The sequence below is a fragment of the Engystomops pustulosus genome, chromosome 11 (genome assembly GCF_040894005.1).
Source record: "Engystomops pustulosus chromosome 11, aEngPut4.maternal, whole genome shotgun sequence".
In the NCBI taxonomy this organism is placed as follows: domain Eukaryota; kingdom Metazoa; phylum Chordata; class Amphibia; order Anura; family Leptodactylidae; genus Engystomops; species Engystomops pustulosus.
The window spans coordinates 19,945,594-19,961,157 of NC_092421.1; the positions used below are offsets into that span (position 1 = coordinate 19,945,594).

The window sequence follows — 15,564 nt, forward strand, 5'->3', positions numbered from 1 at the left end:
GTATGTGCGCATGCAATGTTATTGCTGTAACCTGATGGGATTGTAGGGAGCAAGAACACTGCGGTGAGAAGATGGAGTGGGAGAGTGGGAGCAAAGTCAATGCCCTGGGTGCACAGCTATGTCATTTACATCAAAGTCCGAAATCATTTTCCTACAAAGCTGAAGCATACCGTACTTATGCAATGGCCACCCACCAGGACCTGACCACCGTGTGGGGGCAGCTGGATTCCCTAGGACCTGGAGTTGGTGGCTTATAGTGCTTCATAGCGTTAGAGCTATGTCATAGGTGGCTACATTTAGAGGGGGCTTCCACCAGATTTTGCACCTCTACCAAACTTAATCCGGCCCTGATTATAGCACTAATCGTAAAGGGGCTCATTTACTAAGGGTCGCGTTGCTCACGTTCGTTGGACTTTGCACCTCTTTCGGGAATGGCACGGCTTGGACAGGTATTTAACACATGTCTGTGCTGAGATTTTGTCACGCGCAATGGTTTTTTGGCTTCCCCGTGACACAAATTAGGGGGCCGTGCCGTCAGACAATCCGACTGATTCGGACTGAGCCCCGTATTTAACTGTCAAATTATGTTGCAAGACCATGCACTTACATGCACCACTTAAAAGATGGGGAACTCTGTCGGACCTGAGCGGGGAAGTGACACATGCAGAGTATCGGATGCACGATCTAAGTGAATCGCAGCACAGTGTATAATCATCGGACAATACACTTTAGGTGAACTTCGGGACGGGGTAAGTAAATATGCCCCAAAATAACTAGCCAGATTAAAAAAATTGTTTATAACAGAAGGTCATAAATAGTGTGGTATTAAGATTTATCTAGGCTTATTTAGAGAAAAGAGATGGCTATGGGGGTATAATATTAGATGGTTATTATGTTACTATTAATATTATTATTTAAGAATTTAAATTTACCTTTGGAAATACCAAATCTGTATACAATGGAGGGTTAAAGAAGAACATTAAGCAGAAATCGAAACAGACCCAGTTCTTACATCACACAGAGAAAGCAAAACCAGCACCCTCCCCCCGCAGAGGTACAATGAATATTAGAATAAGTAAACATTGAGGGTGGAAGTTCCTTACAAATTCTGAGTACAGTTTCGATTTTCATAATCTTTTCCACTGACACACAACAGATCCCTGCAGCCTTTCCATCAGGACACTGAATGTCAGGATGAGGTAAATGTCACTATCTCTACTTATGTATCATGTATTGTGTATATTATGTATATTTCTTATATACCTTATATACTCGAGTATAAGCCTAGTTTTTCAGCACAAAATTTGTGCTCAAAAACCCTAACTCGGCTTATACTCGAGTCAACTAAAAAAATAAAGACAAAACTCACCTCTCTGACGTCACCCGTAGGTCCTCTTCTGTCTGAGACAGTCTGAGACAGAAGAGGACCTATGGGGGACGTCGGAAAGATGAGTACAGTGTTATTTTTTTTCCTAATACAGGGGCTGGGCAGGCTGTATGCTACAGGGGTTGGGCAGGCTGTATGCTACAGGGGCTGGCAGACTATATACTGGGAGGCTGTAACCAATGCATTTCCCAGCCTCGGCTTATACTCGAGTCAGTAGGTTTTCCCTGTTTTTTTGTGTTGAAATTAGGGGTCTCGGCTTATACTCGGGTCGGCTTATACTCGAGTATATACGGTACTTAGCTGCAATTCTAGAGATTACACTCATCACACAAACTCTTGTTATTTTACACTTTGTTTTGTGCACTGTTACAGCTGTTATCAGTTCAGATATTGTAGTGCATTAAGTTTCACCATGAACCAGGGGCCTTGGGGGTGGCGCCTGGGGCCCACCAGAAAAATTGATTCTGGGGGCCCACCATACGGCTGCCTAAAAATATTCCTTATTTCACAGTGGCTGTATTGTGCTTAGCACTAACTTACCAATAAGAATAACTAACTATAATCCTTCAGCTTCTCCGAATGTTCTCTGCAGCACATAAGAAGACTAGACACTGACATTATAGAAATAGTCTAGATAATTAGTCATTAATTACAGTTACCAGACTCAGAAGTGGGATTCAGTTCCTCACATGTCACACGTCTTCTCCTTTGGGTACTGAACAGCAGGAGAATTTTCCACCAGATATCTTCATCTGTGTGTGGCACATCTCCACACTGTGCAACTAAAAATATCCCCGTCACTACAGCATATTGTCACCTGGATAATAATGTCCCACACTGTGCACCTAAATAATATTTACCACTCACAACACAACTGACCACACTGTGCCACCTACAAATATCAAATATACCCTCATAACAGAAACCCTACTGTGCCCTCTACATAAATGAAATATTACATTGCAACTCCTCAGTATATTACAATACACACTCCTGAGAAAATAATATAATACACCCAAAACATTAAATTGAACATCATTCCCTTTAATGACATAGTGGGGGTCATTTACTAAGGGCCAGATTCGCGGTTTCCCGTGAATACCCAAAAATTTCCGATTTGCACCGATTGTACCAGAGTTGCCCCGGGTTTTTGGCACATGCGATCGGATTGTGGCGCATCGGCGCCGGCATGCGCGCGACGGAAATCGGGGGGCGTGGCTGAACGAAAACCCGACGTATTCGGAAAAAACGCCGCATTTAAAAACGGAAAATGTGTCGCTCGGGACACGCTTACCTTCACTCAGCCGGCCTCGGTGAATTCCGGCGCGTTCAGATGCTTTTCAGCGCAGCAGCGCCACCTGGTGGACGGCGGAGGAACTACCTTATTAAATCCCGGCCGGACCCGAATCCAGCGCAGAGAACGCACCACTGGATCGCGAATGGACCGGGTAAGTAAATCTGCCCCAATATATCATTTCCAATTAATCATTTCATCTATACAGTGCTCCTACTTATTAATTATGCTTTATATAATGCTCTCCATAATTATTCTTCTTATATTTACTGCTCCTCTTGTCAAATATTTTATAGAAAAGTTTTAATAAATACTCCTATTTGGTATATATGGGTACAGCACAGAACTACTACTCCTATCCTGTATATATGGACACAGCACAGTACTACTAATCCTATCCTGTATATATGGGTACAGCACAGAACTACTACTCTTATCCTGTATATATGGGCACAGCACAGTACTACTACTCCTATCCTGTATATATGGTCACAGCACAGTACTACTAATCACATCCTGTATATATGGGCGCAGCGCAGTACTACTAATCCTATCCTGTATATATAGATACAGCACAGTACTACTACTCCTATGCTGTATATATGGTCACAGCACAGTACTACTACTCCTATCCTGTATATATGGGCGCAGCACAGTACTACTAATCCTATCCTGTATATATAGATACAGCACAGTACTACTACTCCTATGCTGTATATATGGGAACTGCACAGTACTACTACTCCTATCCGGTATATATGGTCACAGCACAGTACTACTAATCCTACCCTGTATATATGGGCACAGCACAGTACTACTAATCCTATCCTGTATATATAGATACAGCACAGTACTACTACTCCTATGCTGTATATATGTACACAGCACAGTACTATCACTCCTATCCTATATAAATGTACACAGCACAGTACTACTACTCCTATCCGGTATATATGGTCACAGCACAGTACTACTAATCCTATCCTGTATATATGGGCACAGCACAGTACTACTAATCCTATCCTGTATATATAGATACAGCACAGTACTACTACTCCTATCCTGTATATATAGATACAGCACAGTACTACTACTCCTATGCTGTATATATGGGCACAGCACAGTACTACTACTCCTATCCCGTATATATGGGCACAGCACAGAACTACTACTCCTATCCTGTATATATGGACACAGCACAGTACTACTAATCCTATCCTGTATATATGGGTACAGCACAGAACTACTACTCCTATCCTATATATATGGGTACAGCACAGTACTACTACTCCTATCCTGTATATATGGGTACAGCACAGTACTACTACTCCTATCCTGTATATATGGGCACAGCACAGTACTACTACTCCTATCCTGTATATATGGTCACAGCACAGTACTACTAATCCTATCCTGTATATATGGGCGCAGCACAGTACTACTAATCCTATCCTGTATATATAGATACAGCACAGTACTACTACTCCTATGCTGTATATATGGTCACAGCACAGTACTACTACTCCTATCCTGTATATATGGGTGCAGCACAGTACTACTAATCCTATCCTGTATATATAGATACAGCACAGTACTACTACTCCTATGCTGTATATATGTACACAGCACAGTACTATCACTCCTATCCTATATAAATGTACACAGCACAGTACTACTACTCCTATCCGGTATATATGGTCACAGCACAGTACTACTAATCCTATCCTGTATATATGGGCACAGCACAGTACTACTAATCCTATCCTGTATATATAGATACAGCACAGTACTACTACTCCTATCCTGTATATATAGATACAGCACAGTACTACTACTCCTATGCTGTATATATGGGCACAGCACAGTACTACTACTCCTATCCCGTATATATGGGCACAGCACAGAACTACTACTCCTATCCTGTATATATGGACACAGCACAGTACTACTAATCCTATCCTGTATATATGGGTACAGCACAGAACTACTACTCCTATCCTATATATATGGGTACAGCACAGTACTACTACTCCTATCCTGTATATATGGGTACAGCACAGTACTACTACTCCTATCCTGTATATATGGGCACAGCACAGTACTACTACTTCTATCCTGTATATATGGTCACAGCACAGTACTACTAATCCTATCCTGTATAAATGGGCGCAGCACAGTACTACTAATCCTATCCTGTATATATAGATACAGCACAGTACTACTACTCCTATGCTGTATATATGGTCACAGCACAGTACTACTACTTCTATCCTGTATATATGGGCGCAGCACAGTACTACTAATCCTATCCTGTATATATAGATACAGCACAGTACTACTACTCCTATGCTGTATATATGGGCACTGCACAGTACTACTACTCCTATCCGGTATATATGGTCACAGCACAGTACTACTAATCCTACCCTGTATATATGGGCACAGCACAGTACTACTAATCCTATCCTGTATATATAGATACAGCACAGTACTACTACTCCTATGCTGTATATATGTACACAGCACAGTACTATCACTCCTATCCTATATAAATGTACACAGCACAGTACTACTACTCCTATTCGGTATATATGGTCACAGCACAGTACTACTAATCCTATCCTGTATATATGGGCACAGCACAGTACTACTAATCCTATCCTGTATATATAGATACAGCACAGTACTACTACTCCTAACCTGTATATATAGATACAGCACAGTACTACTACTCCTATCCTGTATATATAGATACAGCACAGTACTACTACTCCTATCCTGTATATATGTACACAGCACAGTACTACTAATCCTATCCTGTATATATGGGTACAGCACAGAACTACTACTCTTATCCTGTATATATGGGCACAGCACAATACTACTACTCCTATGCTGTATATATGGGCACAGCACAGTGCTACTACTCCTATCCTGTATATATGTACACAGCACAGTACTACTACTCCTATCCTGTATATATGTACACAGCACAGTACTACTACTCCTATGCTGTATATATGGGCACAGCACAGTACTACTACTCCTATCCTGTATATATGTACACAGCACAGTACTACTACTCCTATCCTGTATATATGTACACAGCACAGTACTACTACTCCTATCCTGTATATATGTACACAGCACAGTACTACTACTCCTATCCTGTATATATGTACACAGCACAGTACTACTACTCCTATCCTGTATATATGTACACAGCACAGTACTACTACTCCTATCCTGTATATATGTATACAGCACAGTACTACTACTTGTATCCTGTATATATGTATACAGCACAGTACTACTACTCCTATCCTGTATATATAGATACAGCACAGTACTACTACTCCTATGCTGTATATATGTACACAGCACAGTACTATCACTCCTATCCTATATAAATGTACACAGCACAGTACTACTACTTCTATCCTGTATATATGTACACAGCACAGTACTACTACTCCTATGCTGTATATATGTACACAGCACAGTACTATCACTCCTATCCTATATATATGTACACAGCACAGTACTACTACTCCTATCCTGTATATATGTACACAGCACAGTACTACTACTCCTATCCTGTATATATGTACACAGCACAGTACTATCACTCCTATCCTATATATATGTACACAGCACAGTACTACTACTCCTATCCTGTATATATGTACACAGCACAGTACTACTACTCCTATGCTGTATATATGTACACAGCACAGTACTACTTCTCCTCTGCTGTATATATGTACACAGCACAGTACTACTACTCCTATGCTGTATATATGTACACAGCACAGTACTACTTCTCCTCTGCTGTATATATGTACACAGCACAGTACTATCACTCCTATATATATGGGTGCAGCACAGTACTACTACTTCTATCCTGTATATATGTACACAGCACAGTACTACTTCTCCTCTGCTGTATATATGTACACAGCACAGTACTATCACTCCTATCCTATATATATGGGCGCAGCACAGTACTACTACTCCTATCCTGTATATATGTACACAGCACAGTACTACTACTCCTATCCTATATATATGGGCGCAGCACAGTACTACTACTTCTATCCTGTATATATGTACACAGCGCAGTACTACTACTCCTATCCTATATATATGGGCGCAGCACAGTACTACTACTTCTATCCTGTATATATGTATACAGCACAGTACTACTAATCCTATCCTGTATATATGTACACAGCACAGTACTACTAATCCTATCCTGTATATATGTACACAGCACAGTACTATCACTCCTATCCTATATATATGGGCGCAGCACAGTACTACTACTCCTATCCTGTATATATGTACACAGCACAGTACTACTACTCCTATGCTGTATATATGTACACAGCACAGTACTACTACTCCTATCATGTATATATGGGCACAGCACAGTACTACTTCTCCTCTGCTGTATATATGTACACAGCACAGTACTATCACTCCTATCCTATATATATGGGCGCAGCACAGTACTACTACTTCTATCCTGTATATATATACACAGCACAGTACTACTTCTCCTCTGCTGTATATATGTACACAGCACAGTACTATCACTCCTATCCTATATATATGGGCGCAGCACAGTACTACTACTCCTATCCTGTATACATGGGGGGGGGGGGCTATAGTGTCGATTTTATTAAGCATTGATGTGTGTGTGTGTTGGACATCTAGTCACCTAAGCAATGCTTTAGGATATTAGGAGATAGTGACAGCACACAAAAGATATAGGGACTGCCTTACCAATCTGGTCACCCCATATACAGCTCAGTGGGGCTTATTTACCAAGGGTCCCGTGGCCCCAATTTCGTCGTGTTTTCTGTCTTTTCAGGGGTCGCGGCGGGGATTGTGTTGCACGCGATTGAATTTTGGTGCATCGGCGCCGGCTTTGAATCAACAGAAATCGGGGGGGGGGGGGGGGGGGCACCAGTCGGACGTTCCCACAGATTCGGACAAACCGTGGGATTTAACTTTGAAATTGTGTTGCAAGCCAGGCACTTACATGCACAGGGAAGAAGAAGGTGAACTCCGGCGGACCTGAGCGGGGAAGCGACACATGCAGGAAATCGGGCGCACGATCTTAGTGAATCGCAGCAGACTTCATCCTCGTCGGACGGTCTGGATCGGGGATCGCGCAGGGATGGGGTAAGTAAATGTGCCCCTGTGTGTTTACAGCCAAGTCTAACGGCAGCAGAGTATGATGGACATGCTCACACGGTCATATCAACAGTGTTACATTGTTATAAACACAATAAATTGATTGATTCATAAACAAAACCCTGGTGACCTCTAGTGGCTCTCCCCGGTAGTCTGCTTGTATAGCTACCAAAAAATCTCTCCTATCCGTACATGGTGACAAATTATGAAGATCTAGTCCACACCATTGATTTGTAGATTTTTATTATCACGTTAGTAGTTCATAAATAGGAATATAATTCCTATCCTGTATATACTAGCACAGTACTACTACTCCTATCCTGTATATATTAGCACAGTACTACTACTCCTATCCTGTATATATTAGCACAGTACTACTACTCCTATCCTGTATATATTAGCACAGTACTACTACTCCTATCCTGTATATATTAGCACAGTACTACTACTCCTATCCTGTATATATTAGCACAGTACTACTACTCCTATCCTGTATATATTAGCACAGTACTACTACTCCTATCCTGTATATATTAGCACATTACTACTACTCCTATCCTGTATATATTAGCACAGTACTACTACTCCTATCCTGTATATATTAGCACAGTACTACTACTCCTATCCTGTATATACTAGCACAGTACTACTACTCCTATCCTGTATATATTAGCACAGTACTACTACTCCTATCCTGTATATATTAGCACAGTACTACTACTCTTATCCTGTATATATTAGCACAGTACTACTACTCCTATCCTGTATATATTAGCACAGTACTACTACTCCTATCCTGTATATATTAGCACAGTACTTCTACTCCTATCCTGTATATATTAGCACAGTACTACTACTCCTATCCTGTATATATTAGCACAGTACTACTACTCCTATCCTGTATATATTAGCACATTACTACTACTCCTATCCTGTATATATTAGCACAGTACTACTACTCCTATCCTGTATATATTAGCACATTACTACTACTCCTATCCTGTATATATTAGCACATTACTACTACTCCTATCCTGTATATATTGACACAGCACTACTACTCCTATCCTGATATATGCACACAGCACAGTACTACTACTCCTATTCTGTATATATGCACCCAGCACAGTACTACTACTCCTATTCTGTATATATGCACCCAGCACAGTACTACTACTCCTATCCTGTATATATGTACACAGCACAATACTACTACTCCTATGCTGTATATATGCACCCAGCACAGCACTACTACTCCTATCCTGTATATATTAGCACATTACTACTACTCCTATCCTGTATATATTAGCACAGTACTACTACTCCTATCCTGTATATATTAGCACAGTACTACTACTCCTATCCTGTATATATTAGCACAGTACTACTACTCCTATCCTGTATATATTAGCACATTACTACAACTCCTATCCTGTATATATTAGCACAGTACTACTACTCCTATCCTGTATATATTAGCACATTACTACTACTCCTATCCTGTATATATTAGCACATTACTACTACTCCTATCCTGTATATATTGACACAGCACTACTACTCCTATCCTGATATATGCACACAGCACAGTACTACTACTCCTATTCTGTATATATGCACCCAGCACAGTACTACTACTCCTATTCTGTATATATGCACCCAGCACAGTACTACTACTCCTATCCTGTATATATGTACACAGCACAGTACTACTACTCCTATGCTGTATATATGCACCCAGCACAGTACTACTACTCCTATGCTGTATATATGTGCAATATCTCCCCCTTCCTTATTAAATATAGTTCCCCCTTATTATACTGCATATATCCTTTAGTGGCCATTAATTATATATTCCTGCAACCAGTCCCATTATTATATTTAGTCTTCCTGTGGCCCCTTTAATATTTATTCCTGCAATGGAGTCCCTTATTATATGTAGTCCCTTACTACTGTGGCCCCCTATGATATATTTAGTCTGGTAGAAGAAAATAATAAAATTCACTTACCTGTAGCAGCGTTCCCGCGTCCTCCGCTTCTCATCTCCACGCGACAGTGGAACTCACAAGAAAAGCTGCGTGGCAGTAGTGCATTATCACCATCATCATCAGGGGTTCACAGTACAATGCGTGCTGGGAAAAAAATGGCCGCGTCGCACGCACACACGTCAATGGACGCACATTACATCAGAGATGATACTCGAGTGGCCACTCACGGCTGCATCTAGTACCAATGCTGTCGCTCACTGGTAGGGCCCTCAGATGAGGATTGAGGCCCCTGCTGTAGCGGAGGTATTGGGGGCCCAACGGAGTATCCACCAGTCCTCTGGTAGGCCAGTCTGCTCCTACGATGAGCTGAGACCATAAATCATCATATCACCATAAGTAATATGTGGACAGTGTCTATAGGCAGAGTGGTTCTGAGACTGCAAAGTTCTAACTTAATTGTATGGATTTTGTTTAGTGTACATTATAGTTGACATGGCTTTCCTTGTACGGATGCTATACATACTTGTAATTATCCAACCTTTGCTTCTTCATACATGAAGAAGCTAAGGAAAGGAAAAAGTGAACATGTATCACAAGTAAGAAGACCTAATCATACATAAGGCGCAAAAAACTATGATACATGTCCCCCAAAGTAGTCACATTGAGGTTTTCACAGCTAAAATGTCTCACAGGACTATTTACACCTCTTCTTTAATCTTGTGTAAACAAAGAACTACTGCAAAGCTAGATTGACTTGAAACTTTTGCAAAATGTGTCATAAAAAGTCTCAACCCAGTCCCCTGCTGGTCTATGTGCTAGGACTTTTTATTCATTTTGAGACTTTTTTTGGGACTTTTTGAAAAAAAAATCCCAGACAGAAAGTACACCATAAGAAGCCACTTTAATAAATCTGATGGGCAGAGGAGCTCCAAAAACAGACATAGAACTGTCCCAAGGAGCTGCTCTAATGATAAAAACCCTCAATATCTGAAGAGGCCAGAACCTATGAGTAAAACAATGGGGCACATTTACTTACCCAGTCCATTCGCGATCCAGTGGCTCGTTCTCCGACGAGGATTCGGGTCTTCCGGCGATTCACTAAGGTCGTGCGCCCGATATCCACTAGGTGTCGCTGCTGCGCCGAGGTCCACGGGAGTTCATCATTCTCTTCCTGGTGCATGTAAGTGTGGGTCAAGCAACACTTTTTTTTTTTTTTTAAAATAGCGCGATTTTTCAGAATCCGTCGGGTTTCCCGACGGCCTCTCCCCCGTTTTTCATTGCATGCAAGCCGGCACCGATGCGACACAATCCGATCGCGTGCGCCAAAAACCCGGGGCAATTCAGCTCAAAATGGTAAAATTCGGAAAACCCGTCAGAAAAACGCGATTCAGACCCTTAGTAAATGTGCCCCAATGACTCCCATTAAGTTTCATAGGAGCCAAGGGTTTGCATCCTGCCAGGTCTGTATCAAATCTTTCTTTTGTATATCCGACATGGCTTTCAATTACATCCATTACTCCATTTCTTTATGGACTTTATATAGTACAACTACTATTTCTTTTTTTCTTTTAGTGAAGTACTAAAGAATTCATTGATGGGGCGTTTGCTGAAAATATCCTGCCATTTCACTTGGAATCTGTGTGATAAAGATGTAGACATTGAAAAAGTTGAAAGCAGGCTTTATGACCAGATTCAGTTTTTGCCAGCTGTACACAAATACCGAATGTACAATCTTTTGGCCTTCACAAATTATCTCAAAGACGACCATGAGGAAGCCGTTGCCTATCTGCGGAAAGCTGAGGAGCAGATCAGTGACATAGAGTTAGATGAGAAGGAAGCTAAAAAAGCCATCATGTATGGCAATTTTGCCTGGATGTCCTACCACAAAAACCAAGTTATCTGTGGTTTAAGGTTTGCCAAGAAGGTACAAAGCATTTGTACGTTTTTCGAATGTCATAATAAAGAGAATGCATTGCTCTTCGAAGTATACAGTCAACAAGGATTTTCTCTTTTAGCTTTCCATGGAAAACATAGTGACAAAGCAAAAGATTGCTTTCAACATGCTTTAGAGCTGGATCCAGAAAATATAGAACTGAATTCAAGCTATGCCATCTCTGTGTATAAACTAGAAGGCTATAACTGTCTAAAAACCCCACTTGACGAATCTTTTCTTCTTTTGCAACGTGCTGCCAAATTGAACCCAAAAGACACAGTGATCAAGGTCCTCCTCGGTTTAAAATATCAAGATCTGAATGAATCCCAAAAGGGACTTGTGCTCATTGAGGAGGCTCTACGGGAAACACCAGAGTTTCCATATCTTCTTCGCTATGTTGCAAAGTTTTACAGGAGAGAAGGCATGACTGATGAAGCCATTATGGTCCTCAGTGAAGCCACCCGTGTAAACCCAACCTCAAGTCATCTTCATCACCAACTTGCAATGTGTTACAAGAAAAAGATCATGGCTCTAAAAACCAGTGCAAAATCGGCAAGGTTACGTTTTCAGCCCACTAGGAAATATACAGAGGAAATTGAAGATGCAGTTTCCCAAGCGATACATCATCTGGAAAAGGCTGTGGAGTATAAAAAAACCTTTGTCATTGCCCATATTGCACTAGCAAGTATGTACGGGAGAGGGAATCTGTACCAAAAGGCTGAGGAAACATATCACAAAATTCTGGAGATGAACAATGTCACACAAGAAGAGAAACAGGAGCTACATTTAGTGTGGGCACAACATGAGCTCTGTAGAAGAAAATGTGAACCTGAGGCCATCAGACACTTCAAGGAAGTCATCAAGATAAAGCGTCTCACTGTCTTCAGGAGATTTGCAATGGAGCAGTGTGAGGGCCTTGCTCAAGAAATCCTCTCCAGGAACCCATCAGACAAAGATGCTCTTGAATTGCTTGACTTTATCCATCAAGATGATCAGGAGAACAGAATTGACCCAGACAGCCAGAGTCAAGAGCTACAGTGTGAGCAAGAGGACTATCAAGATGAAGAATAATTTATGTTTTCCTCAAAGACACACAGAATATATTTTATATGTGCAGCACTGGGGTCCTGGGTTCCAATACCACCCAGGTCAACATCTGCAAAGAGTTTGGATGTTCTATCCGTGTTTGCATGGGTTTCCTCCGGGTACTCCGGTTTCCTCCCACACTTCAAAACATACTGTTAGGTTGTTTAGATTGTGAGCCCCATGGGGACAGGGACCAATTTGACATGCTTGTGCAGCGCTGCGTAATCTGTGTGCGCTATATAAATAAAGAATTATTATTATTATGTCAGTAAGGCTTCATGTGGCTGGGGGCAAACAACGAACCGGTGGTCCCTGGTCTGTCATCAGCATGTGTGCACCACTCACACGCCGATGACAATAGGAAATAGACTGCCTGGGCCACAAAGGAATTGGAGCTGCTCTATAATTTGTGGCCCAGGCAGTTTGCTCGTGCACTGGGCTTTGTAATACGTGGCCATGGGCATGAGCTCATACAAAGATATGGGAACACATGCTAGCTGCTGAAAACACAACAAATCAGCAGTCGTGGCCATGAGGACTTACTGAGGCGCTATGGCTTTTTGGTTGTGATACCACTAAATATAATTCTGTCTGTACTAATCAACATAGATTTTGCTGATACAAATATATACATATACAGGCGGTCCCCTACTTAGGAACACCCGACTTACAGACGACCCCTAGTTACAAACGGACCTCTGGATGTTGGTAATTACTGTACTTTAGCCCCAGGCTACGATGATCAGCTGTAACAGTTATCAAAGTAATCTGCAATTAAGACTTATTGTTAATCCTGGTTCTTATGACAACCCAACATTTTTAAAATCCAGTTGTCACAGAGACCAAAAAAATCCTGGCTCAGATTACAATTATAAAATATACAGTTCTGACTTACATACAAACTCAACTTAAGAGCAAACCTACAGACCCTATCTTGTACGTAACCCGGGGACTACCTGTATATATATTAAATTTACATTTCTCAAATATAGAACCTATATGAGAAGGAAGGGGAGTCTGATCCTAAAGTTAGGATAACCGCACTCTTCTGCTGCATTACCCCTTAAATTATGCCTACAATTTTTTGGGACTTGATACCCCCTTGCCCTGGAGTATCACACAAGTTTTGATACCACTTGCAGTAGCAAATTGGGGCTTATTTACTAAGGGTTCCGCGGCCCCATTTCCGTCGGGTTTTCCAACGTTTTCGGGGATTGCGCTGCTGGGACAGGCATTTAGAAGGGGATTGAGTCGCACGAGATCGGGTTTTGGCACATCGGCGTCGGCTTTCATGCTACAGAAATCGGGGGGGGGGGGGGGGGCCCGTCTGACGATATGAGTGATTCGGACTGAGTGTGGGATTTAACATTTAAATTGTCACAAGATCAAGCACTTACATGTACCAGGAAGAAGAAGGTGAACTGCGGCGGACCTGATTGGAGAAGCGACACATGAAGGAAATCGGGCACACAATCTTCTTGAATCGCGGCAGATGTGCATTCCGGTCGGACAACGCACTTTCAGGGATCATGCAGGACGGGTAAGTAAATGTGCCCCATTGTGTGCCTAATTTAAGACAACGCTACAATTGACTCTAGTAGAGGACTTGATCCAATAGTACTAAGCTTTCACACTAGTTTTTAGGTGTAAACATTAGTGAATCCGGCAGAGACCAACTTCGAAAAAGCAATGCAAACTAAAGTTTTTGTACAAATGCAAGAAAAAAAAGTGAAGAACACTGGTTTGTGCATTTCTCTTTGTCATTAAGGCATTTATAAATGCCACACTATAAATTATGCTTATATAGAATAAAAAAGATAAGATCAAACATGCTCTGGTCACAGATGTTGAAGAGATGATAATGCATTAAGTTTTATATTTTGTAAATGTGATTTTATGGGGTGACCAGGGAAATCGGAAGAGGTGAGTAAAGGTTTAGCCGGGCAACTAACAATAACCACTAACCCTAACCCCTTAAAGCTCCAGGTTTCTTGGACAGAGCTCCAAAAACGTACAAGATGGGTTATTGGGTTTGTACTTAAGTTGCATTTGTGTGTAAGTCACAAAAGGAAACAAAAATAAGGCCAAACTATCAATGTGATAAGAGTTTAATGGGAACTTCAAGAGACAGTACCTGCTCTGCATATGCAGGGGACCTTAAACTCAGTGGCATAACTAGGAGAGACAGGGCCCCTAGCAGGCTACTGCATGGGGACCCCCTTCCCACTTAAAAAAATATACATATTAGTATACTCACACATATAAATACACTCATGTGTATATACACATACATACAGTGCCATATGCAACATACTCACATACAGTGTATACAGACACCATATACACATCACAGATACTGCATATATACATCACAGTATATGTTGTATACATATTATGCTGGACAATGTGCAGTACAATATAGATATAATGGTGCACATCCTCCATTCTTTATTGTGTCAGGTCGGATGATGGGGCCCCCTGACACAGCGGGCCCCATAGCGGATGCTATGGCTGCTACTGCTGTAGTTACGCCCCTGCTTAAATTGTTGCTAATACCATAGATTGTAGAAAGCCTTGAATGTTCTTCCAGCGTTTCTCCAAAATTACACCACAAAATATTAAATATTAATTATAATCAGAATAACTGCAAAAATGCATCTTATTTAAAAGGGAA

General features: G+C 41.3%; 1 protein-coding gene across 1 annotated transcript; it reads left to right on the plus strand.

Moving 5' to 3' along the window:
• Positions 1 to 1,083: 1,083 nt before the first annotated feature.
• LOC140105675 (interferon-induced protein with tetratricopeptide repeats 5-like) lies at positions 1,084 to 13,154 on the plus strand. The gene is made up of 2 exons (XM_072129679.1): positions 1,084 to 1,199; positions 11,444 to 13,154. The coding sequence occupies exons 1-2, from the start codon at positions 1,195 to 1,197 to the stop codon at positions 12,873 to 12,875; spliced, it is 1,437 nt and encodes a 478-aa protein (XP_071985780.1). The 5' UTR covers positions 1,084 to 1,194; the 3' UTR covers positions 12,876 to 13,154.
• The last annotated feature ends 2,410 nt before the right edge of the window (positions 13,155 to 15,564 follow it).